We start from the raw sequence: 27,515 nt of genomic DNA, 5'->3' as shown, positions 1-27,515 counted from the left end.
CCATTGTTGAAATGCTTGACCTGAAAACAGCTTATGTGCTTGATTACCAGTTATTGGTGTAAGGACTGAACATTGATTCCACTGAAAATGTCTTCTAATCTGAGACCAAATTTTTAGTGAGTGAGACACAACAGAATTTTGAGCCTTAAATTTAGAAAGATCAGAGGTATAATGTATCAGTGATCTCAGTGTATTAGGAGAAAAAGCTTGATTTTCCATCTGTTCCCAATCAGGTTTGAGAGATCCATTCCAAAATGACATACATTGAATATTGCAAGACCAATAATAGAGCCGGAAGTTGGGCAATCCCATTCCTCCTATGGGTTTGGGTCTTTGTAAAAAGGATTTTTTAATTATTGGTGTCTTTTTATTCCAAATAAAGGACGCAATTAAAGAATCTATTTTGGTAAAAAATTTCTTATTAATCAAAATTGGAACACACTGAAATAAAAATAAATATTTCGGCAAAACATTCATTCTGATAATATTAATTCGGCCAGCGAGAGAGATCGGGAGATTAGACCACCTCTCGATCTGTTGCTCCGTTTGTTTATATAGGTTCACAAAGTTTTTGCTGAAGAGGCCAGATATTTCCTGTGTGATATTTATTCCGAGATATTTAAAACAGTCTGAAACAGCGAACGGAAAAGGGGTGAGCATATGTACTTGATCTTTTGCTTTAGAGCTGATAGGAAGTAATATGCTTTTTGACAGGTTAATTTTATATCCTGATACTTTCCCGAAGTCAGATAGCATGGTCATAACTTTTGGTAGAGTCCGAGATGGATCTGAAATATACAGAAGCAGATCGTCCGCATATAAGGACACTTTATGCTCCCTATCTCCTCTTACAATCCCTTTTAAAACCCCCGTAGAGCGCAGCAAAATAGCAAGAGGTTCTATGACCAGTGCGAACAACAAGGGAGACAAAGGGCAGCCTTGTCGTGTTGAACGGTGAAGAAGAAAAGAGCAAGAGTCCATATTATTTGTGTGAACACATGCTTTAGGCTGAGCGTAAAGTAGCTGAATTAAAGAAATGTAGTAGGGGCCAAATCCAAACCTCGACAGGGCCGAGAAGAGAAAATCCCACTCAACCCTGTCGAAGGCCTTCTCGGCATCTAGTGAGACCAATATTTCGGAAACTTCTTTATTTGGATTTTGAGTGTAGATAATGTTGAATAGTCGCCTGATGTCAAAAAATAACTGCCTATCTTTAACAAATCCAGTTTGGTCTGGTGACACAACAGTTGGAAGGACCTTTTCCAAACGCATGGCTAAGATCTTTGCCAAAATTTTGTTATCTACATTCAAAAGGCTTATAGGTCTATATGAACCTGGTTCTAGAGGGTCCTTGCCAGATTTATGGATTAAAGTGATGCGTGCATCGTATAATGTTGGAGGTAGAGAATTTATAGTCAATGCTTCATTATAGACACTTAAAAGAAGTGTTGAAATTTGATCTATAAAAGCCTTGTAAAATTCAACACTGTAACCATCAGGGCCAGGGCATTTAGAGTTTTGCATACACTGTATAGCTTGTTTTATTTCTAAGTTTGAAATAGGTTGTTCTAATATTTTTTTGTTTTCTAAACTTATAGTAGGTATCTGAAGGTTATCAAAGAATTGTTCTATTAAATTTGAATCATTATTGGATTCTGAAGAATATAATTTAGAATAGAAATTCTTGAATGTGTCATTTATTACTTTGGGATTGGTTGTTGTCTGACCAGAATCCGTTCGTATCTCTGTAATTAACCTTGACGTTGCTTCTTCTTTAATTTGCTGGGCTAATAGTTTACTTGTTTTTTCCCCATACTCATAATTTGTGTGTCTTAATTGTGTCAAGAATTTAGTCGTTTCTGCTGTGTAAAGTAAATTGAGTTCAGTCTGCAATGACTGCTTTCTTTTATAAAGGTCTGGTGTGGGGGAGTTGGCATAAACTCTGTCAATTTCTTTAAGTTTTTGGGTCATTTTCAACTCCTTTTCCCTTCGCTGCTTATTTTTCAAGCTATTCAAGCAAATAATCTGGCCCCTCATGTATGCTTTAAATGTTTCCCACAAGGTGGATCTTTTGATCTCTGGATCATCATTTGTGTGCAAAAAAAATATCAATTTGTTTTTGCAGTTCTTCTATTACTTTGTCATCCGATAAAAGAGCATTATTAAACCGCCATTTTTTAGTTGTCGGGACATGCCCCATCTCTATGTGGAATGATACTGGACTATGATCAGATAACATAATAGCTTCATAATCACAATGTTTGATGTTTGTTAAATTTGCATAATCAATTAAGAAGAAATCTATTCTAGAAAATGAATGGTGAACCGGAGAGAAATAAGAATATTTCCTTGTGTTGGGAGATAAAACTCTAAATGGATCAAATAATTTATAGGTATTCATGAGTGTATGAATGGCTTTAGCGTATTTTGATATGTTGGTTGGTTTTTTTGTGATGATCTATCAATTATTGGATCTAACACCAAATTAAAATCCCCTCCAATAATCAATTTATGAGAGTCCATATTAGGTAATGCTGTAAAGAAAGAGGTAATAAAAGCCTCATCATCAACATTAGGGGCATATACACTAGCTAGAGTAACTGGTTTATTGAACAATTTTCCTGTGACAATAACATATCGTCCTCGAGGATCAGATACTAAAAAGGGAATTGTTTTCCTAATAATTATAGCTGTGCCTCTGTTTTTAACAGGGAAATTAGAATGAAATATCTGTCCAATCCATTTAGTTCGTAACCGTTTATGGTCCTGATCTCTCAAGTGTGTTTCTTGCAAAAACCCGATATCCATCTCTAATTTTTTAAGATGGGTCAGTACATTTCTTCGTTTAATAGGTCCATTGAGTCCTTTATAATTCCAGGAAATGATTTTGACCAAGTTCTTGTGACTAGATGAGTCTAAAATATAATTTTTAGCCATAACCGTTTAGTTGGAAAAAAAAGAAAAGAAAAACAAAATAATTACTCAGTTTTTTTTTTTTTGGACAGTCTCCAATAAAAATCAAAATTATATTCAATTGTAGTGCAGGTAAAAACACAGAACAAACCAAAGTCCCTAAATACAACAAACCCTGCTCCCACCCTGAACTCCCCTGAACTAGCTACTCTGTCAGAACTACAGAGGAAGCATGTATTCCCAAAAGAAAGGTTATTTATACATTCAGAGAGGTGTGTGAACATTTGACTTACCACTAATCTCCTAAACAAAAAAGAAAGTTAAACCAATTTAGTTTTCCAGACCCTCTTAACCATATTTTGGCCAGTACTTATGTATAATGTAACACAGAGTTCCCTAAATTTAAAGCAAGTAAATATTAAAAAATATATATTAAAATAAAAAAAATAATTAAATAGACAAAATAACAGTAATAGTAAAAAATAATAACAACAATAATAATAATAATAATAATTAAAAACATTTGCCGAAGCATATACATACATATTCATAGTAAAGAAATGAAAGAACTAATAAGTAAAAAAAAAAAAAAAAAAAGAAAGAATATAAAAATAAATGATATAAGGATTCACATTCTTTGGGTACCTGGTTGAGAGCCTGTTACTCAGTTCGTGTAGGCCATTGAATTACCACACGCAAGTGTCCAAATTAATGTTTTTACGTTTAATGCTCCTTCAGTGATGACGATTTTTTGCTGTTGATAAACCTCTCCACTGCCTGTGGGTCGGTGAAAGAAATTTTGGAACCATCGGTTGTAATCTCCAGCTTGGCCGGGAAAAACATTCTGTACTGGATTCCAGCGTCACGTAGTTTGGCTTTCACTTGATTAAAGGCTGCTCGTTGTCGTCCTACCTCTGGGCTCATATCGGGGAAGATATGAACATGTGTTCCCTCGAAGGACAGCTTGCCTTTGGACCGGGACAACGACATGATCTTTTCTTTATCCGAGTAGTAGTGAAGCCGGGCGATTATGGGTCGGGGCCGTTCACCCTTACGTGGTTTTGGGGCAAGGCTTCTGTGGGCACGATCAATAAGGATGGGGCCGTCAAAGTTTTCTTCAACAAGCACTTTAGACAGAAACTTGGCCACAAAAGCCACAAGCCTGTCAGAAGTGTCGCTGAGGGATTGCTCCATGCCCGCCTGTATGTTAGCTGCTTCTGCCTGCATTGAAAACAGTCTCTCAACTTTTTCCGTTAGCTCGTCACGAATAGTCTTCATGTCCGCTTTGGTTGTCTCCCGCAAGGATGAGATCTCGTCGCGTATTTCTTTGCCAAGGCCCTCTATTTCTGTTTTAAGAAATGATCGCATGGTATCTCCGTACGAGTTAAATTCTGATCTCAGCTCGGCCCACAAACTGCATAGTGAGATTGGGCTTCCTTCTGTTAGCCCCCCGGCTCCACTAGCTTTAGCACCTTCACTTTTTTCTGCAGTGGCAGCGTGGGACTCGACCTCCAGAGTCGTCTGCGTGTATTGTCTACCTTTCCTTTGAGACATTTTAATATCACGGACGTTGTGGCTCAGTTTGTTTGAAATTAGATGGACTGGAAAATCAAATTTAATACAATTTACACGGAGCTGGTCCTTCGCTCTGCTCACGCCATACGACCGGAAGCGGAAATCCTCGCTTACTCACATTATCAACTCCTCTCTTCACTCTGGAACATTTCCCTCAGCATTCAAGCAGGCTCGGGTAAGCCCACTGCTCAAGAAACCATTTCTAAATCCATTGCTTCTTGAAAACTACAGACCGGTATCCCTTCTTCCATTCATTGCAAAGACACTTGAGCGAGCTGTATTAAACCAACTTTCTATGTTCCTTGTTCAGAACAACCTCCTGGACAGCAACCAATCTGGTTTCAAAAGTGGCCACTCAACTGAGACTGTTCTGCTCTCAGTTACTGAAGCTGTGCAACTGGCAAGAGCAGCTTCAAAATCCTCAGTACTCATCTTACTGGACCTGTCTGCTGCTTTTGACAACGTTAATTACTAGATTCTCCTGTTCACCCTCAGAAATATGGGCATCTCTGGAACCGCACTCCTGTGGGTTAAGTCCTACCTCTCTGACAGATCCTTCAGAGTGTCTTGGAGGGTTGATGTTTCGAAGTCACAAGACCATGCTACTGGGGTTCCTCAAGGCTCATTACTTGGACCACTTCTCTTCTCCATCTACATGACGGCATTAGGATCTGTCATTCAGTAGCATGGCTTTTCTTATCACTGCTATGCTGATGACACCCAACTCTACTTGTCATTCCAACCAGATGACCCGACAGTAACTGCTCGCATTTCAGCCTGTCTGAGTGACATTTCTAGCTAGATGAATGACCATCACCTTCAGCTTAACCTTACGAAGACAGAAGTCCTGGTGATTCCAGCTAACCCATTGCTTCATCACAACTTCTCTATACAACTGGGTTCATCAACCATTACTTCTTCGAGGACAGCCAGAAACCTAGGAGTTGTGATGGATCATCAGTTAAGCTTCACCGACCACATTGATACAACGACCCGGTCCTGCAGGTTTGCCTTATACAACACTAGGCAGATTAGACCCATCCTATCAGAGCAATTTCTTGTCGAAGCTCTTGTTCTCTCCAGACTGGACTATTGTAATGCTCTCCTGGCGGGCCTTCCTGCATGTACTGTCAAGCCTCTGCAAATGATCCAGAATGCAGCAGTTAGGGTTGTCTTCAATGAGCCAAAAAAAAGCTCACGTTACTCCTCTCCTCATCAGGTTACACTGGCTACCAGTAGCTGCTCGCATCAAATTCAAGGTCCTGATACTTGCCTACAAGGAGACCACTGGCACGGCACCAAGTGAACGACGCCTTGTGGTGCCCAAAGAAGTTCAAAATCACTCTCACGGACCTTTTCCTGGACTGTGCCCAGCTGGTGGAAAGTTCGAGCTCCCCTTCGCCATTTAGTTCTAGGAATCATCAAGACCTGGTCAGCTGACCTAAGAGACAGTTTTGGCTCATATTTCTCAATCAGTTCAACCAACAGAGTGGGGTGGTGTTGGTGCAGTGGATAAGACACATGCCTTTGGTGTGAGATACCTGGGTTTGAATTAATTTATTAGAAACACTCGATCAGGGTTTAAAAGTGAGTTTTGAGTAAATGTGTACTAATAATTTCATAAATTGTCTGATGTAGCTTGATGCTAACGTTAGCTCTAATGCTACTAATAACAGGTGCATTTCTTCTTCATAATGCATTTCTGTCACAATAGTTCACGTAAGGTCTTAAGAAAATGTTTTGTTGTATTTTTATAGTAAGACTTTTGATAAATAAGGGATAAATGCATACTGAGACTGAAGTGAGCAGTTTAGTGGATTGTAAAGCTTAAAAATACCACAACAATAATAAAACTAATAAAGGTATCAACAGATAGACCAAAAGACAAAACCAAGTCTAAAATATGACCATGAACATGCGTTTGTTTATTCACATGCTATATAAGATAAAAAAAATCAATTACATTAAAAAAATCTCTTGTGATGGATTTGTAGGATAGCACACGTGTATGTTAAAATCACCAACTAACAGCAATTTATCATACTTCAATATAATTTTACTTTAAAAATCAGCAAACTCCCAAATAAAGTCCTTATTATATCTAGGTGGCCGATATATTAAGGCACACACAATTGGATTTGTCACTTTAAATAAAAATAATTGCAGCTCAAAGCTTGAAAAAATGTCAACAGATAATGGATGTCATGTGAAACTATTCTAAAAAACAGATGCAAGGCCTCCATCGCAGCTTGTAGTGCATGTAGAATTAAAAAAAAACAATCCCGAGGTACCAATTCAGTGAATGGGCTTAAATCATCCCGGCTCAGCTATTTTTCAGTCAAAAACAATAAGTCTAAATTATGTTCAGTGAAGAAGTTATTTAAATTGAATATTTTATTTGACAATGAACTCACATTCATCATTGCCAGAGTTAATTAATCAGATACGGTAGGTGGCCAGCCTTTCTGGGGCTTACCGCCGCGCATACTGCCGCGGTGTTAACTGTAATTCAGTCATGTGTTAAAATCATTCATTACATAACATTTACATTTAATCATTTAGCAGACGCTTTTATCCAAAGCGACTTACAAATGAGAACAATAGAAGTAGTCCGGTCAACAAGAGAACAACAACAGAATACAAGTGCCATGACAAGTCTCATTCGCGAAACTACAGCCAGGTGGCGCAAAGGGACGGGTTGCGAAATGAATGTAATTGTAAAATGAGATAAAAGAAGGAAGTAAAACAACAATAACATTATGATATAACATTGTAACATAAAAAAAAACTGTTTTTTTTTTTTACAATTTGTTAATTTTTAAAATGTAGGATAGTCTTAGACTACAGTCTACTAAACAAAAATTAAAAGAAGACCTTAACACAAAGGATCATATGCATGCTATTTTTATTAAACAGTAAATAAATATAAGGCCTATATATATATATATATATATATATATATATATATATATATATATATATATATATATATATATATATATATATATATATATATATATATATATATATATATATAAGCTAAATGTTTTAATTTCATTTTCGTTTCGATTCACTCTTGGTTTAAAAAAATCTGCAGGTTCAATATGCAGAGCGAAATGGGAACAGTCCAGCATTTAGCAATAATTAGTATTAACTCGGTTATTATTCTTGATTTTTCAAACTACCAGCATTTTTGAATTATGCCTTATGTGTGACCAAATTTGTTTCAGCTGTTTGATTGCTGGTGCCTCGCGCACATATTCACTGGAAACAGCAGTCGTTCACCAGACATTCGGCGTGAGCACTTTGACATATTGTTAATTATGATTTTTTTTTCATCAATACTGAAACGCACACAGCCTATTTACCTCATGAATAATAGTTAAGCTTCAAATGGGCAACATCACAAATATGGAAATGTTTGATTTCTCCCGATTGAGAAAGCCCAAGCTTAGTACCTTGCTTAGCTTTAAATTATTATTATTATTATTATTATTATTATTATTATTATTTATTACTAAGCCTATATTATTATATACTGCAATTATATTTATCCACTAGAATTATATATTTTTAATTATTGTTTTGTTCTGATAAATTTGTTTAATTTAAATGATTTGTTGTAAAATATTTTCTAATAGCCTATTTATTTCCTCTCACAAACTCTGATTTATTTTTTAGCTTGTTTAAAAAAAAAACATGCAGCAAACGAAAAACAATTTAAAAATGTTTGATATAAAGCAGTGGTTCTCAACCCACGGCCCGTCACAAATTCTAATGCGGCCTGCACCACATGCTGAAATAAAATAAATATATACTTTATCAGTTTGTAACATTTTATTGGTTACATGAATTAAAAAAACAATATGCTACTAATGAACTATAAGCTATATCCTAATGTTTTTATGTGATTTTTTTCTTCTTCATATATTATTTTCAGACATGAGCACTGGCATAAGCATTGAACGAACTCATACAAGCGCGCACTTTGGTAGAATTCAATTCAAATAGTCATCAGCAGCCATTAGGTAAATTGCCTTTAAGGTAAAATTGGGCATCAGAATGGACAAATTTGTTTTTTTAAGGGAGAAAAAAAAAATTCAAAAAATGCCAGCGAATAAACATGTACAAACTGTCAATAGTCGCAGTATCAGTATTGAAGGAGAAGTGCTGGATTTTCGGTGTTTTTTTTGTTTGTTTTTTTTTGCCCCGCAACTCACTTGAAGAAGTTCAGATAAATGGAAACACCATACACTATGTAACAATCCTTATTTGAAGAAATGTGGCAAATATCTCAAGAGAGAACCTCATATTATTAAATTCAAAAGTGCTTTCCATATTTGGATCAAAATAGGCTACATTTGTGAACACACAATTTCTGAAATGTTGCGCGTCAGGTCATGCAAGCCTGCATCTTAAACCCTCTGTCAAACTTCCTGTGTCCGCGAGTCCGCTATGGACCGTTAGGTAGGCTACACATGATGTAAAAATCGTCATTGGAGAGTGTGTGCAGAGGCTCTAGCAGATGACTGCGCAGAGAGGTGCGTGTGGTCAGTAGGCTTCAAAAACAAAATTGCACATCTGCAGGCAGAGTGAAGAAGCTCATTGCTACTTGAACCTGTGCAATCCTTCAATAAAAGAATATAAAGACAGCGATGTGCAATAATTCTGGGCAATTGCAGAGCTGGCCATCAGCCTGCGCATTCAGAAGTATAAATTGAAGAAGTCTGCGTCTGCGCTGGCCGTGTACGCGCCCAGATTGCTCATGCGGAAAGTATAACACAGGCGTTACAATCGCAACTTCTTTGTGTTACTCCTTTCAAGCTGAATCTCAAAAAATTGGTCAGCTCCCGACAGCATCAGGTGTTTTATTTATGGGGAGTAGAATTGTTCATTTCAATGAATGTAATAGATTATATATCATAATAGTTAGGCTATAATATTATAAATCAGGTTGGTTTGTATTGCTGACGTAATATGTAAATTATATGCGTAGACTTGCACTTAGACCATAGTGCGGCTCGCTGGAAAAAAAGGTTGAGAACCACTGAAATAAAGGTTATATTGTTAGTTCTAATTATATTGTTAACACAAGTTCATTTAGAACTTTTTCTTTTTTTACTTATAAACTCCTTGAGAATTTAAAGTTAGTTTAATAGTATTTAAATTCAAGTTAAAAAAAGGTTTTAATTGCTTAAATTATTTTTATTAATTAATAATATGTTATCATGTTTATTCTTGTAAAAAATACGTGTTTATTCTTTAGGAAAACAAGGGAAAAAATAAGGGACAATCCGAATATTTGTTTTGCTTTACCTATTTATGTAAGCTACAATTATTCAAATAATAATAATAATAAAATAATGTCATTAAAAAATACCCTTGGCCTTAGTAATTTTGACCATTATAGAATTGTGACTTTAAAGATTAGTCATTTAGGTGGTAAAAATACTGTGAAATTAATAATGGCATGGATTTTAGAGCATAACAACTGAAGGTTTACGAAACATTTGCCAATAAAGCATTTTATTAAACAACGTAACTTAAAATTGTGAACTAAAATATTATTTCAACCATACAGCATGTGAATAAATAAAATGCATAATTTTCATAACATGAGCTCCAATTTTAAGAATAGTCCTAGACTTCTCTCTCTCTTTAACAGCATTAGCTCAATGATATACGTCTTCCTTCCGTTAGAATTTTCCTGCCTTGCTAAATGTTGGGCTCATGATCAATAAGTTCGCCTCAATCTGATTCAGTAAAGTCAAACCGCAGACAGTGAAGCCTCGGAGACCTGCGCGCTGTGAGGCGGGAACAGAGGACTCCGCTTGGTCTTAAAGCCTCCCGCAAACATCCACGATCACAAATAACAATGATTTTCATAAAATAATGATTAATGATTAATTGATGATTTGTTATTATCATTATGGTATTGTGAAAATAATAATACGGGCTGCGAGAAAATTATGAAGTGTAGTGCAGGCATGTTTCAGCCCAGTAACACTATGTTCTTCAGAGCCAAAACACAGACCCAATTCTGTTCAGCTGGAGGGGGTTGGGTTTTGGATAGTTATTCATGTCTTGTGGGGTCGAGATAAAGGTGTGAATTGCTCTTTCATATGGACAGTGTCTTATGAGGCTTTCACTTGCTGAACCGGTTTATATAGGACTGTTGTTTTGGTTATATTCACAGTGCTGGCTCTCTCCGACGAGAGAAATGCAACATTCACACATTATACTATTCCTTTTCGTTTAAAAACATTTCAAGCTTTCGGTAGATATTTTTTAATGTAGCTACCTATGTGAGACACCACGATATTATGTTAATTAAAAAAATTATACATTCATTATCATGAAAAATTAAAGTGATGAGACGGCGCCTCCCTGTCATTAATGCACATTAATAATTTTTGCACAAACACTTGAATATGAGCTTCTTATCACAAGTCAAATACATGCCAACAGCCAACATATTTAGCTTGATCAGAAGGTTGACTGCAAGAGTCGAGCGGGATGTTAAGAGTTAGTCTGTTTCTTTTAATGATTATTTTCAGGTTAAAGCATGATTTAAACAGAGTCACACTCAATCGCTTTCGCAATAATGCATTCAAACAAATGTAATCTTACAGTCAGTGTTGGGAAAGTTCACTTTCTACATGAACTAGTTCAAAGTTCAATTCACAAATTTTAAAATTAACTAGTTCAGATCATAGTTCAAACTACAAAATTTTGAACTAAGTTCACACAGTTCCAAAAATGAACTAGTTCATAGTTCTTTTTTTCCATATGTCACTGCGAGCTATTATTTTTCAAAATTATGGAAACAGCCCATATAGAATCACAGACAGCAATTATTTTAACAGTTTTAACAATGAAGCTATGCGTCAGATTTCATCTTCATATCCAATTTTGAATCCTTATCCAACCAGGGTTTACATTAGCATTGAGGGGACAGCATTTTTCCCCATTGTTGCTTTAATGCTATGTCTCACATTCTTACTGACCTTGTCATAAACATCATAAAATTATTTTAAATGATCATACGCCTTCTTGCTACATGCTGCTGTCGCCTCGATGCCTTTTTTTTTTTTTTTTTTTGATGACGCGTCACGCATGCGGCGGACGGTGGTGTGACACTGGTGGCTTGTGTTGCCAGATTGGGTGTTTTTCCCTTACATATTAAAGCCCTATTCGGACGAGACTAGTTTTACAGGGGGTCGTTAGAGAAATCTGCGTTTCACAGACGTACTTGGTGATTTTAATCCCGTCCGAATCTGCCACGTCTGTGTTTTTCTCACACAACCTCTGTGATAATTCCAGAGCAAATTACCTACCGTTTTTCAGCAAACTCCGTGATCCTCTGAGAAAACTAATCCCGTCCGAATGCGAATGTCTGTGATTGCCGGTGATATTTTATTTCACAACGCGTTTCCTTGTGTGTTTTGGCCAACGTGAATTACCGTAGATGCTCTTACCGCGCGGATGTTTGATATATTTGCTTAGCAGCAAATAAATAATAATAATAAAAAAATAATACAACTAATAAAATCAAGAGCAAGATCGCGTAAACTGTTAATACCGGCTATTGTAATATCAGCATCAGGTAAGATTACTCACGTTCATTTATGTACTCAGTTACATAATGTTTTAATTACATTTAATAAAAAAAAAAAGGAAAACAAGTTAAACTAAAGGAACCACACATTAAAATGGTTTTGCTATACTAGCCATTTAGTATTTATTGTGTAATAATACTAAGGCAATCATTCTGAATGAATGCAATGCACACATACAGAGCGCGTGATCTCTGTGACGCCCAGATACACAAATCAGACCCTCCCACCTCTGTAATAAACACAGAGATACTAGTCCCATCCGAATTGTTACATGAAAATCACAGACATCAGGTGGTAAGAATCGAAACTCAAACGTAGTTAAGAAAACTAGTCCCGTCCGAATAGTGCTTAAGACCCGTTTACGGTGTGTTTTAGCCATTTTTTCGCCTGGAAGGCTCTATAGAAATCTGGCACCCTATTGAACGAAGTTAACCTGAGAGAGCGTGCCGTTCACAGACACCAGTTTATCAGGCATTAATACAGCACGTTCAGTTCACGTTCGCCCAAAATATGAACGAGTTCATGAACTATCCTTCAATGAACGCATTCAGGCACAACACTTAATTATTCGATATGTTTAGATAAAATAACTGACAAAGATGTTATTTTCATCACAAACAAAATTTTCACAGCAGAAAGCAGCAATTAAAGATGTAGCTAATGCTTACAAGGTTAAAAGTTTACACATAGCTTAAGCCACTTTGAAACTCTCCTGTTATTTTTTAAAATTATTATTATTATTTTATATGCTTTGTTATGAACATAACATTTCAAACATACTGAAATACTTTATTCACTGGGTGAAGGTGGAGCGTGTTTCTGGTATCAGTTCGCGCGGAGGGGAAGTTGTTGCTGCTCACAGACTCTGCTGCGAGTGAGAGAGATGTTTCACCTGACGAAACAAACATCCGCCAAAAATCAACCTGCAGCAATGCTCGTTCATCGACTCGCCAAGCTTTACTTTTGTAGGTTGCATGGCAGTAAATAATTCGATAATATGACCATGCAGTCAATACAGATATTTAATAAAAACGTTAAAACAAGCAGGGCTGTAAAAAAAATAAATAAATAAATAAAAAACGCATGCCAGGTCTACACATCAGTGAACTGATGCTCCATCTGTTTATGATGAACACACTTTTCGCTGTGGGACACAGATGACAACTCTGGCATCCGGTGTAGACACAGAGAGTGACTGCTCTATTTACAAATAAGTTCTATAAGATAAAAAAAATCTAAACCAGCGGCATAACGAGATGGAAATATAAACTAGAAAAAATATTAACAGGTCCTCCATCCATGACACTGACTCACTGCTGAGCTGCCAGTTTTAATCTGAACAGCTCTTAAAGCTGAGTGGATGGTTAAATGCATGATGGACTAGTATTAAATTAATCATCTTGTTGCAGTTATAAATTTGACTACTAAATGAATGATAAAGAACTATATTAAAACTTGTTTTGTAAAATTTCTTTGTCATTTGAATATTGATTTAAAAATCGGTATAAATCAAAAATCATATTTTTATTTTCTAAAAAAAAAAAAAAAACTGGGATATTTTTTTTAGGCCATATGATATTACCCTACTTTAAAAGCAAGTAAAGAAGGTTCCCTTTAAAATTACTTTAGTTATCAATTACTAAAGCTTTTTTTTTTTTTTTTACATCGTGTGAATGTTGTTGATTATAATGAGAGAACTTGCGTTTAATTGTAAGGACGTTTTATTCATTCTTTAGAGTTTCAAAGATTTAATCGTGCTGGTTTAATTTTATTCGTTTCTTGTTTTAGGCAAATTAGGCCTAAATAATGGGAACGAAATTATACACTGCTTCACATTTAAACATACAACAATTTCTTAATCAGTTTACAGACAAATGTCTTTTTCCCAATAGGTTATGTCAAAATAAAGGGCAGGTAATGAATAACAAAAATGCATGTTGTTTTATTAAAGGAAAAAATATATTTAAATATAAAATATAAATTAAAATATAGGCATAATATATTAAAATATTGACATGTTGCATATTAATCCATGTAGCCTACCCCCCCTAAAATAGGCTACCACTTTTAATGCTCGGATGCAAAGTAAACCACAATTTATTTTGAATAATATAATGCATAATTAATATAATATAAATAATACGGCACACCTTTTAAATGTGTCCAATCTAAAATATGGTTTAATACCATGTAGCTTAGAAAATATAAGCACAGACTCTTTCTCTTTCTCGTTCTAAGAAATGCATATAACTTCATAAATAGCAAACTTTCTTCTGTGAGTATTAAATATTAAATATATTAAATATTTAAACCATAGTGTTTTTCTTTCATTTTCCGTGACTGAAGCAGTCAGATGTAACACATCAGCAAGGCAAAACTGACGTCTATTTGCGAAAATGTGCTTTGATGCGCTTGTTTGATAACTTGTGGTTAAAGCGCCACTCAGCGGTCAAAGACTGCAAATGCACGTTACACCGTGGCGGCGGCGGTAGGAGTGGCGGTAAAAGCGGCGTTTTGGATGTCTAGTTATTGTACCTCCTCTGAATATTGTTCTCAGCGGACTTGTCAGAGATTCTGAAGGTTCACCATCTGTTTACAAAGACGGGGGAGTTGATAGCATGAAACCACTTATAATTCATATTGGCACCAGGTGAAAGATAATTTCTCTTCCTGATTAAATAATGATAAGTAGAATGGCGTTGTGTGGGTGAGCGGTTTGCTGATGTCAACGTTGTGGATTGAGTGGCCCATGGTGGCAGTGGAGTTATGGTATGGGCAGGCATATGCTATGGGCAACAAACACAGGTGCATTTTATTGATGGAATTTTGAATGCACTGAGATATTCTGACTACATTCTGAGGCTCATTGTTTTGCTATTCATTCACGACCATCACCTCATGATAATGCACAGCCCCATGTTGCAAGGATCTGTACATAATTCCTGGAAGCTGAAAACATCCCAGTTCTTGCATGGCCAGCATACTCACTTGACATGTCACCAATTGAGCATGTTTCGGATGCTTTGAATCGGTGTATACGACAGCATGTTCCAGTTCCTGCCAATATCCAGCAAATTCACACAGCCACTGAAGAGGAGTGCACCAACATCCCACAGGCCACAAATTAACAACCTGATCAACTCCATATGAAGGAGATGTGTTGCACTGCTTTTTGGACCCCCCCCCCCCCCAATTTTAGAGTGGCCTTTTATTGCCATCCTAAGGTGCACCCGGCTATTAAAAGCCTAGGTTTGATGTTTTACGAAGAGTTGAATTATTAAAACATAATGAAAATATTAATTAAAAGAAGCCTTTTATTTTATAGGCATACACTTTCTTTTAAATTCAGTAATCACTAAATATATCATATATAATATATGGTTATAGCTTTGCATTAACTGCATCACTAGTCAGTGGTTTTTGCAAGTTATCTGTGCTCCAAAATATAAACCATACCAAAGAAGCTCATTGTTTTTTATTATTATTTTTGTTCTCTACACAGGCTACAGTGCTGTGATCTCACTGCTCAGTCTTGTGAGAGTTTGTCTTCAACTCTACAGTCGTCAAACTCCTTTCTGAGAGAACTGGACCTGAGTAACAATGACCTGCTGGATTCTGGAGTGAAGCTTCTTTCTGATGGACTGAAGACCCCAAACTGTCAGCTGGAGATTCTGAGGTAAATGGTTTATCATAAAATAATTTACAAAATGCAATCATAAAGGAATGACTGTCACAAAGGTTGCCATATGCTCTCAATGGAATGCCAGAACAACAGATAAAAAAATTACCCCATATTTATACACATGCCTATTATACAGATTTTTCAACCTGAGAAAAATGACCCAGGTGGACTGTGAACATCTGACAATAAAAATGTTGAAATATTGCGATTAAAAATTTAGCATTTTCAAATACATCTATTCCATGAATGAATTCCTCTGCACAGCCCTACACAAGCTAGCAGCACCATCTAGTGGTTGTGTGCTGAACAACCATGGCATCTAAGCCAGGGTCTAGAATTATCAATCACCCGGCACCATGTGCACGTAAAAACTGATCTATGAAATTGTTTTGGTCACCAGTTTGTGAGAATGCAGTATGGCTTAGTGTGATTCTAAAATGATAAAACTAGCAGTTCACAATCTTTTGTTTTACATTTTTATTTACATTTATCCATTTACAAAACCCTTACAAATGAGGAATATAACAAGCGATTCATCATAAAGAGGTAAGTAAACACAAAGTGCTTGTAATACAAAGTTTCAGACTTTGTTTAGAAGAGCACAAGCTAGAACAGGATGCCCTCTGTGTCTAAGCGCATCTCAGTTCACAGCAAATGCTGCTTCACTTGAACTCCATCTTACACAAGTGCTATGAGTTTGGATCACTTGGATTTGAAAATACAACTTAAGGCCTTCCTTAAAAATATTTTGGTTTGCAGTAAAGGTAAAAATCTTTAAAAAAAAAAAGGGTCTGTAAGTAGGTCTATATATTTTTTCAAGTTTCAATGTAAAAACAAAGTAAATTTTTGTGGTGATTATGTAGGTATGAATTTAAACAAATTTGCATATTGTGACATCACTGGCTGGGTCTTCAACCCATGCCTTCGGGCTCATCATTGCAAACCTCATTTTGATGCAGGCTATATAGACCACAAACAAATTGAAATCTTTGCCAAAAGCATGTTTATTGCATGAATTTCAGGTGAGGAAAAAAAAATAGGTACTGTTATACTCTTTTACTTGCATCCACCGCTAGGTATCATGCAACCTACAAATGAGAGAACTATTACTTTGCTTTCTTGGGATGACACTTTTGTGAAAAAAAAAATCCTGTTTGATTTGGGCGACAAGTGTTCATCGGCCGATCGTTAATGCGCATCTCGTCAGTAAAGCCGGTTCTCTAATCAGCGGTTAATTCCATCAGGTGCGTGATTTCACATAGAGCAGCTGTTACTACACAGAGCCGTTGTTAACTGAGAAGATGTGCCAAAAAACGCTGAAAATGAAATCACGCACCTGATGGAATTAACCGCTGATTAGAGAACCGGCTTTACTGACGAAATGCGCATAACGATCAGCCGATCGTGATTGGAGCACCCCTAGTGTTAATTGAATTGATTGTAAAATCGATTTTGCATGTCCAGATGCATTTTATACAGCAAATAACACAAAATATAGGTAAATCCACGGACAACAGGCAGGACGAATGTAAAAATTCAATATATTGGTAAAGACCAATATTTCTGATGATTTATTGGCGTGATGTTACATGCACAATGACAAACAGGAGTGCAACATTCTCGAAAAACAATAAGCAGAGTGGACTGCCATAATGCAAAACATTTACTATAGGCTTCAACATGGCTGTGTTTACGATTAGAAATGTGAAAAAAAAAAAAAAAAAATCACATACGTAGGCGATTCTAGCCCAAATCTGTATACATGAGACTGTATGAATACCGGCAGAATTCACATTTCTGTTGTAAAAAGAGAAACACTGTGCAGAAGTATTATTTGCTGTTATGCATGTGTGTCCGAAGCTGCAGCTGCTGTGTGACGTGTGTAAAAAAAAAAAAAAAAATGACTGGACACGCTCCGAGAGAAGGTCATTAAAATCAATTTCCTATTTTCGTTTTCGAAACTTGTGGTGGTTGATTTCTGCAATAGATTTTCGAACATAAAGTGACAGTCGACACGATTATGGTTTTAGACTGGATGGGAGAAGGGATGGGAAAAGATCTGGAATCTCATGTATCAACCTTACGTATGCACAAAAAGTTTGCGTACGCCAGCTTTCATGCTCATGGTCGGATGTATGACGGCAAATCAATGCCAATAATAACCGAGTATACAACTGATGCTTGCACGCGCAGTAAATCACTTCCGCGAGAGGAAAACTAAATCGGATATGAGGAAACGGCAGCGCGTGACATGTCCTCTGCGCGCATTAAAAGTCCTCACGTGCGAATGGTCATTCCCCACATCCTCGCGCTCGATCTTCTCACCTTTGCTCGCGCGAACACTTTTATTTTCGTCAGTCATGGGGCGGGGCTTGCTGTTTTTGTTGTTATCTCAAATGTCATTGGTTATTCCCCTTTTCCTGAAGTCAGTAAAAAGGGTTCATATGTGTATCTCTTATCACAAGACTGCAATCACTAGCAATCAGAAGACTTCCAGTTAATCAAGTATCTAGAAAAGATCTACTCTATGAACAATGCATTAAATGACATTAAATGAAGACAAAAATAAATAAAACAATGAGACAATAACTCACATTTATCTGGTCCACTGATGAAGTCATGTGTTAAGTCAAGTGAATTTTTAATCATCTTCATGCTCATCAACAGGTGAGCATGATCGGTGAACAGGGTGAACTTTCTTCCTAGTAGGTAGTAATGCAGCTCCAGGATAGCCAGATGCAGGACCACCTCCGTTTTAGACCGGGGCAGTAGTTCTCCAAAATGAAGCCCGGCCAATCATTATTCCGACATCTAGGAACTTATGGACTTGCCAGGACCCAGGGGCAGCAAAAATAGTGACGCAGCGATCGGGGACCTTTCATGTGTCCCTGTGCACACAAGTTAATGGGAACTGGGCTTTACTGTAAGTCCGCGGAGGGGGAACGTGGGTTTGGAGTAAGCTCACAGCACTTCCAGAGACTAACAGGGCCTTGAAGGGACGGCCGTTGACTTTTACCATGGCCTCTGGTGCTCCTACTGGTAGGTTATGATGTAGAATATAGCCTGCCAACCATGTCTGCACGGGAATTGAAGTGTGTTCTGTGGGCATCGGTTCATCCTGGGGACCGGGCCCGTCGGCCTGCCCCTAGGGGTCTGCAGGATGCCCTCTGGCACACTTTGTCCCTGGACCGCCCTCCGGGGAAACTGCGGTGCTCGTTCTCCCACTTCCCGGCTCCAGGCTGCCTTGGCCAGCTCGACTGCTTCCACCAGTTCCAGCGTTGTCCCCGGTTCCTCATGGCGACCGCCTGACAATGGACACGGGGCAAGGCATGCAGGAGGCAGTCAATCACCACTCATTCCATTACTTGTGCAGCCGTGGGGTTTCTGTTCATTAGCCAGTGTTGCGCCAATCTAGTCAGTTCTGCAGCCTGGGCGTGAGCCGGTACATGGGGTTAAAAGATACACTCGTGGAACTGTTGTGCCCCACACACCGGGGGCAGTCCTACTCGGTCCAGGATTTCCTGCTTCACGTCATTGTGGCAGTCTGCCAGAGCCGCGGGCAGGCTGAAAAAGGTCCACTGCGCCTCTCCCATGAGCAGGGGGGCCAAGGCAATGCCCAGTTATCTCGTTCCCAGTCATCTCGTTCCCATCCCTCCAGGGTTGCTGTTTTCTCAAACATTTGCAGATAAACCTCAATGTCATCGTGAGCTGACATTTTGGGCAAGAGCTGGGCGGCTTGTATCCGGGGATCTACTACCGGAACGTGCTGGAGGCAGGTCAGGTGGGGGCCAGCGAGTTCCTGTTCCATCTCACCCTGGCGAGAGGCCAGATGTTTCACAATTTGATGCAGACGTTGCAGCAGTTCATCCATCCTTTCGTGGGGGAGGAGCGCTCGCATTCTCCACCATCTGTCACGGGGATGGAAGGAACTCACGACAAGGAGCTCAAAGCTCAAAATAAATACCCCGGAGGGTATATTGCTGGATGCTCTTCTGTGCAGTCCCGTTGTAGGGTTGATCGGTCACACGCTGGTTTCTGCAGAGAAAGGAGTAAACACAGGTTAATTCTCAGCCGCATTGGAGACATCAGACTCCCCGTTGTCAGGCCGCGCATGGCTTATCTGCCCGCTGGCAAACGAGTCTCGGGTGTGGCCGATCAGCCCGTGATGACGTTTTGCAGGTGCATGGTATCCATTTCCAGGGCAAAGCTGATCTGTTCTCAGTACACTCTTCACACTATGTATGTATATAATATGTTTTTAGTTGTACTGTATCATTTCTTTGATGATGTAATAACATATTAAGTCACATAGGGAAAAATATTTTCTGTTAACTTACAAACCCAAATGTCATCATTCCTAATCAACCAGAAATAATGTGCAGAATTTTAAGAAAGTGTCTTATTTCAAAAGACAATAATGGTGGGTATTCTAGATTAAGCTGTACATTTATCATTACATAACTTTCACCAGTCATATTGTTATAATTAGTAAAAGCTACATTTCATTTCAGCAGGATGGTTATCTGAAGTTTTAGGTACCAATCAAAAGTAATCATAATTTTAGCTTATGTAACATCTCACCCTGGCCTGAATTGCTCTGAAATGGTTGTAAAGGATCGGTCCACTGTAGCGAAAATTCTGAAAACTCAATTATATTAAACGCCTTGACCAACAATTTTGAATACAATCACAAGACACCTAATTAAATATCTGCTTACCTGTATCAGTGACAGGCATTGCGTCAAATTGTTTCCTCTGTATCGCCACCACATTTAGAGCAAATGTGCAAGCTCCTTGATTTCTATAAAACACCATCACTTTTTTAGCATTCTCAACTACACAAATTAGTCACTGTCTGCACATTTTTGGCACTGTGCTACACTTCTATAGGTACACTGATAGCTTTTGTGATGTACACACGCCTATGATGGCAGGATTGTATGTTTCCTTGGTTTAAATTGAGAGAGCAGGATCACAGTTTCAAGTTAAATAATGTGGAGATCCAATGAATTTATGAATCTTATTTATGGAGAAACATTAAAGTTAATTTGGTTGCTTCAGAGGAGAACACTTTTAAGAAGAAAGATTCAAGAGGGTCTAATGTCTAAAGAAGCAGACAAATGAAATGGATCAGTATGTTTGGTAAGAAAATTCTCAAATGCATTTAATCAACCAGACACATATCAATATTTAGTTTTATTTTATTTTATTTTATTTAGTTCTTTATTTTGATAATGCACTTAAGACATTCTACTAACTATAAGTAACTTTGTTACATGTCAACTAATTCTCATTAAATTTCAACTATATGTCTACTAACTCTGAGTAGACTGTGGTTAGGGGTAGGTTTAGAGTTAGTATAAGATATTAAGCAGTCAGTCTATACTGCTAGCTGACATGTAGTTACAAAGTTACTTAATGTTAGTATAATGTCTAAAGTGGAATATCGAAATAAAGTGTTACCCAATATTTAACTGTAAACCAGTAGATTCATTTTCAGTATATAACTATATGTAATTAAAAATCTTAAACTATGGCATACTTTCCAATCGGCTTTGCTGATTTTAATAGAGTTTTGGTTATGTCGTCACATTTTACTGGAACGAGGGAGTATATGATGGGGAAGTCATGGCCTAATGGTGGCCTAAAGGTTAGAGAGTCGGACTCGCAATCTAAAGGTTGTGAGTTTGAGTCTCGGGCTGGCAGGAATTGTATGTGGGGGGAGTGCATGTACAGCGCTCTCTCCCACCCTCAATACCACAACTTAGGTGCCCTTGAGCAAGGCACCGAACCCCTAACTGCTCCCCCGGCGCCGCAGCATAAATGGCTGCCCACTGCTCTGGGTGCGTGTTCACAGTGTTTGTGTGTGTGTGTTCACTGCTCTGTGTGTGTGCACTTTGGATGGGTTAAAAGCAGAGCATGAATTCCGAGTATGGGTCACAATACTTGGCCAAATGTCATGTCACTTTCACTTTCACTTTCACTTTCATGATAGCAGGGAAAACATCATAGAACAGAAGGCGAAAAATAGCAAACATAATTTCTACTTTCATTTATTTAAAAAAGAAAAAAAGGTTTTGCTCAAATCAAATGTAACAACTGACTGTCAGCTGATATTTAAGAACCAAGTGTGAAATGCTTTTATAAAATAATGCCAGGATAATAGTAAATATAGTGATGTATATATTTAATGTTTTTCTAGACTAAAATTTACCAAAATGTTACACCTTTTGTGTTCATATCAATGGCAAATACTGTAAATACTGTAAGTCAATATAAATACATAGGCCATATATATTACTGAGGCTTCACTGTGTGGATCATAAAGTCTTAATGTAAAAAATGCATTACTTGTGTATAATACTATATAGATGTATCATGCATAAGATTTGTTTATACAGAAGATCTAATCTGATTTGTATATTAATATGGATAAATATAGACTTCTTGGATAAATATATCTTCTGGCAGTATGGGAGAGGAAAAATGAATGGAGGATGGAAGAGAAAGAAGAAGGAATTTAGGATGTTTAGTGTCAGGAATTAAGGAAATGTAAGTGGGAAGCCTATTCTAGAGCTTGTGGAAAAAGGACTCGGACATCTTGACCCATTGATCGCCTGTCATGTAAGTCATGGGTCCTCTGTCATTAGTGACGAGTGGTGTGCCCACTGCAAACTGTCGGTTTCCCCCAACTGCTCCACGGGTGCCACAGCATAAATGAGTGCCTACTGCTCCGGGTGTGTTTTCACGGCTGTGTGTGTGATCTTTTGAAGGGTTAAATGCATACCCCGAATACAAGTTTGGGTCACCATACTTGGCTGTATGTCACGTCTCTTAATTGATTCATGACCCATTCATCATTCTATTGTTCTTATGAAACAAGGCTTTCACACATCGGTCAGGTATGAGACATAATACTCATTAATATTTTATCATTATTCTTTCGTTTTCAGTCAGATATTATTAGCATTTATTCTGGTATTTCAAGGTTTACCAAGCCACATTGTGTCAATCCCAGTATACATTTACCCAACTATTATCATTCGATAAAGATACAACAAAACATTTTCTTAAGACCTTATGCAAATTATGACAAAATGCATTATTAAGAAAAGCAACATGTACATTTTGAATATTGTTATAAAAATGCCCAAATCTCAAGAAAATCACAATTTACCAACGTAATCATGTGTTTATTATTTAGATATTTTAATGGTACAGAGGTTTCTCAATGGTGGGTGGTGGAGTGGAGGCAGAACGGGGGAGGGATGGAAGGCCACGGTAGTGAAAATGAATATGACCTGGAGGGTGGAGCAATGGCAGAATATCAAACAGAGGGGGACCTGGGCATTGGAGCAGAGACAGACCATGAAGCAGAGGGGAACCTGAGCTGTGAAACTGTGACAGTGCCTTACAGAGTCATGGCGGAGCTGGCAGAGTGGGGGGCCAGGGCAGAGCAGGTCTAGCGGGGGGCCATGCCTTAGCAGGCCGAGTGGGGAAACATACCGGAGCAGGCCGAATGGGGAGCCATGGAGAAGCAGAACCATGGACAGACCACTTGGTCGTGACAAGACAGGCAGTGAGTTCATGAGTGGCCTCTGTGGCCATGGCATGACAAGTTCACGGACAGCCTCCTTGGGCATGGCAGGACAGGCAGAGAGTTAGTGGACGGCCTCGTTGAACATGACAGGACAGGCAGAGAGTTAGTGGACGGCCACCTTGGCCATGGCAGGACAGGCAGAGAGATCGTGGATGGTCTCCATGGCTGTGACAGGACAGGCAGAGAGTTCAAGGATGGCCTCATTGGCCTTGACAGGGCAGACAGAGTGTCCAAATGTGGGTGCCACCAACTTGTGAGGAAGCTACGGAAGCCACCTTCTTGGGAGATTCTGCAGTGGACACCACTGCCTCAGGGGGCATTGGAGTGAGTTCACGGTTAGGAGTGGCCTCAGGAGCAGACACGTGGACAGGAGAGATCACTGGAGACATGGCGGCTGGGGACTCAGACGTGGTGGCCATCTCGGCCAGAGACTCAGAAGTGGCGGCCATGTCGTGACGAGACCTTTGAGTGGCGACCATGTCATGACGAGGCCCCGGAGTGGCGGCCATGTTGTGACGAAGCCCTGGATGATAAGCTGAGAGGTGGCAAGGTTCTGGAAGTTCAGATGAGGTGTTACGAGGCTCTGGAAGTTCAGCTGTGACGTGACGAGGCTCTGGAAGTTCAGCGGAGGCGTGACAACACTGTAGAAGGGAAGCCATTTTTGAAAAGATTCTTGAGTGGCAGCCATTTTGTGATGAAGCTCTTGATTGGTAGCAATGTTGAAAGCAGAACTGGGGATGATGTGAGCAGGCTTTGGCTTGGCAGACATGACGTGAGAAGGCTGTGGTTTGGCAGACATGACGTGAGAAGGCTGTGGTATGACCTGGAGTTGACCTTGGCTTGGCAGGCATAATGGGAGACAACTTTGAGGAAGTGTTGCGTTTTTCCTCCACAACACCCACAGTAAAAGTAGATCCACTCATGCACAAGGCAAAGTCTATACACTGTTCCAGTGACCAATGAATCTTTCCCCCAGGCAACTGAGAACGAGTGGGTTCTTTTAAAAAAAATCCTTACCATCACCCTTACCAACAACAGGTACATATGTCAATACATGACAAAGCACAATGGCAAGAACATGACTACTTATACAAACAATGAGGGTCACATGACAAGAACAAACCAATGGGAAACAAGACACGTGACTTAGACAACCAATCGGAACATGACACAGGGAACAAGAGGGCAAGGGAAGCATGACACAAACAAATACTACAAAATAAAAGACATGAAAACAGTAACATGTATGGGTTTTATGGCCTTATTTAAGTGATTTTTTTTTTTTTTGTTTTTCATTAACCATGCATAAAGATCATTTTCTCAAAAACACAAAACATGTAGATACATGCTACTCACATATTATTATAGCCCAGTTTGTGCTGATTACAATGACTTTAGACTTTAGCAATTTAGATGTTTATTAGCAACTGAATAAATGACAAAACATGACAAAACATGATAAAACTTATCCAGGCCCACAAAACCCCCTTAGACCTCAGAGGGTTAATCAGGATTTGGCCCAGGAGCTAATGTCCAGCATGACAGACCATGCTCAATATTTTTTATTTAAGTTTTATACAAAAAGGATACAACACATAATGTGATATACAAATCAAACAAACTAATGTGAGGTGGACTGTTGCTGTATGTTTTTGTAGGCTGTCTGGCTGTATGGTGACAGAGGAGGGATGCTGTTATATGTCTTCAGCTCTGACTGCACAGCCCTCACCCTTGAGAGAGCTGGATCTAAGCTATAATCACCCTGGAGATTCAGGAGTCAAACTGCTCTCTGAAAAACTGGAAAAATTCAAGTATGTCGAGCAGGAAGATGCTTTAGGTTTTATTGTTTAAACTTAAGTGTCTCTGGGTATATTAATATAAAGCCCCTTTCACACTGCACGTCGGACCCGCAATATTCCCGTAACATTGCCTGGTCGCCTTCTGTGTGAAAGCAACCACGTCCCGGAATTGATTACCGAATCGAACCCGGGTCGGGGACATAGTAACATTGCGGTAATCGATCCGGAACGAGCGCTGTGTGAACAAAAGCCAGATCTAATTCGGTATCGAAGTGATGACGCGCGTTATCGCGCGACTTTTTTACCGGCTGTTTTGAAGGAAGATCAACATTCGCGACGAAAACATATGTGCAAACTGTAATGAAGCAGAGATCAGTTAGTTCCTCACTTTCCGCGCTGACACTGAGATCGTTTGCTTGCTTCAGTTAAAGTATAACGTGCCAAGCGTTGTCGACTCGTACATTACACGTCACACCAGGAAACAATTACAGGAACACTTTACCCCTGTATTTGCCGGAATGGCAGTGTGAAAGGGGCTTATGTCGAAGAGTTTTTAGAGGATTCAGCAATATATTTAGGACTTCTTTTAGTCTTCTAGTAAAAGCTTAACTGAACTGCTCAAACAAGTTTGTTTACTGACTGAATGTGACTCTGTGTGTGTTTTCAAGTGTGGATCATGCAGGAGAAACAAGGATTACAGCAGGACTAAAGAAATGTATGTCTACACACACTTACACATACTTACACACACTCTCTCTCTCACACACACACACAGCTGTAGGGATTGTTGTTGTTATTAATATCTCTTTGCTTGTGTTCAGGGGTCTGTTTTCTCACACTGGATCCAAACACAGCAAACACTGAACTCATTCTGTCTGAGGAAAACAGAAAGGTGACAGGTGTGAAAAAAAATCAGTCGTATCCTGACCATCCAGACAGATTTGATTATTATCCTCAGGTGTTGTGTAGAGAGAGTGTGTGTGGACGCTGTTACTGGGAGATTGACTGGAGTGGACATGTGGAGATATCAGTGTCATATAAGAGCATCATCAGGAAGAGACCAGGTGATGAATCTGTGTTTGGATTTAATGATCAGTCCTGGAGTTTGTTCTGCTCTCGATCCAGTTACTCATTCAAACACAATAACAAATACACTGTTCTCCATGTGAACGCCTCCAGCAGAAGAACAGGAGTGTATGTAGATCACAGAGCAGGAACTCTGTCCTTCTACAGTGTCTCTCACACAATGAGCCTCATCCACACAGTCCAGACCACATTCACTCAGCCACTCTATCCTGGGTTTATGGTTTATCCTGGATCATCAGTGAAACTGTGTTGATGAATCAGACGAAACTGATGAGAGTTTCTACACATAATTCTTTGAGCTGCATGATAAATCAGTAACAGTAAGATGTTATATGTCTTAATGTCTCTTCATGAAATTAATACTGCAGCTCAACTGCTGTCACCGAAATACAGTAGGTCGACATCCAAAATTGGTATTACCAACATGGGGCCGCTGCGTTATCTGCAAGTCAGATAAAATCATGTGTTTTCATTTCAGTTCATTTTTGGAATAAAAAAAAAATCAGGTTCCATATGCAGAGAGAAAAGAGAACGGTCCAGCATTTTTGAATTATGCCTTTACTGTGTGAACAAAAGTGGAGTATTTTCTGTTTCAGCTGGCTTATCGCACTGGTGCCTATGCACATATTCATTAGAAACAGCAGTCATTAACCAAGCCATTCGGCATGAGCAGCGGTCCACTTTGGCATATTGCTAATTATAATTTTTTTCCATCGATACTGAAAAACGAGTGAACTACAAAGCTTGTTTTACCTCATGAATAATAGTTAAGCTTCAAATGGGCAACATCAAGAATATGGAAATGGATTTCTCCCGAGTGAGAGAATGAGAGAGCCCAACCATAACTTATGCTTAGCTTTAAATTATTATTTTTGTTTGTTTATAGCTAAGCCTATATTATTATATACTGCCATTATAGTTATCCATTAGAATTATATATTTTTAACCCCTTACTAGTAACCCCCCTTTTTTGGCATGGAGACCGAAATTACATACCCAAAATAAAAAGGTTTCTGCTCATGATTCTTTCTCACTAGATACATAACCAACCTTTATTCACAAAGCTGACACTTTAAAGTTTACTGTTCAGGAATCAGAATCACTCAGACTGTTATGATAATAGAGATATATAAGCTCAAACATAAAAACAAAAATAAAAATATTAAAAACATATGTTTTAAATGTATTTAAAAAAATGTTGATGTAGGAAATGAGTTTGAAAACACAGTGTAGCTAAGGCC

General features: G+C 38.5%; 1 protein-coding gene across 3 annotated transcripts in view; it reads left to right on the top strand.

The window, feature by feature from the left end:
- Nucleotides 1-27,515, top strand: part of LOC113093030 (NACHT, LRR and PYD domains-containing protein 3-like) — an 83,443-nt gene that overhangs the window by 49,367 nt on the left and 6,561 nt on the right. For 2 of the 3 annotated variants that reach the window (XM_026258851.1, XM_026258852.1), the window contains 4 exons: nt 15,610-15,783; nt 25,048-25,200; nt 25,857-25,903; nt 26,010-27,105. In XM_026258851.1, coding sequence (XP_026114636.1) covers nt 15,610-15,783; nt 25,048-25,200; nt 25,857-25,903; nt 26,010-26,527 — 892 coding nt within the window. In that variant the 3' untranslated portion in view covers nt 26,528-27,105. Of the gene's footprint in view, nt 1-15,609; nt 15,784-25,047; nt 25,201-25,856; nt 25,904-26,009; nt 27,106-27,515 lie in introns of those variants that run through there. The other variant, XM_026258853.1, reaches the window with a different exon arrangement.

The sequence above is a fragment of the Carassius auratus genome, unplaced genomic scaffold (genome assembly GCF_003368295.1).
Source record: "Carassius auratus strain Wakin unplaced genomic scaffold, ASM336829v1 scaf_tig00214833, whole genome shotgun sequence".
NCBI lineage: Eukaryota > Metazoa > Chordata > Actinopteri > Cypriniformes > Cyprinidae > Carassius > Carassius auratus.
Note: the sequence above shows the minus strand (reverse complement) of the source record. Positions and strands in the feature narration are given on the sequence as shown.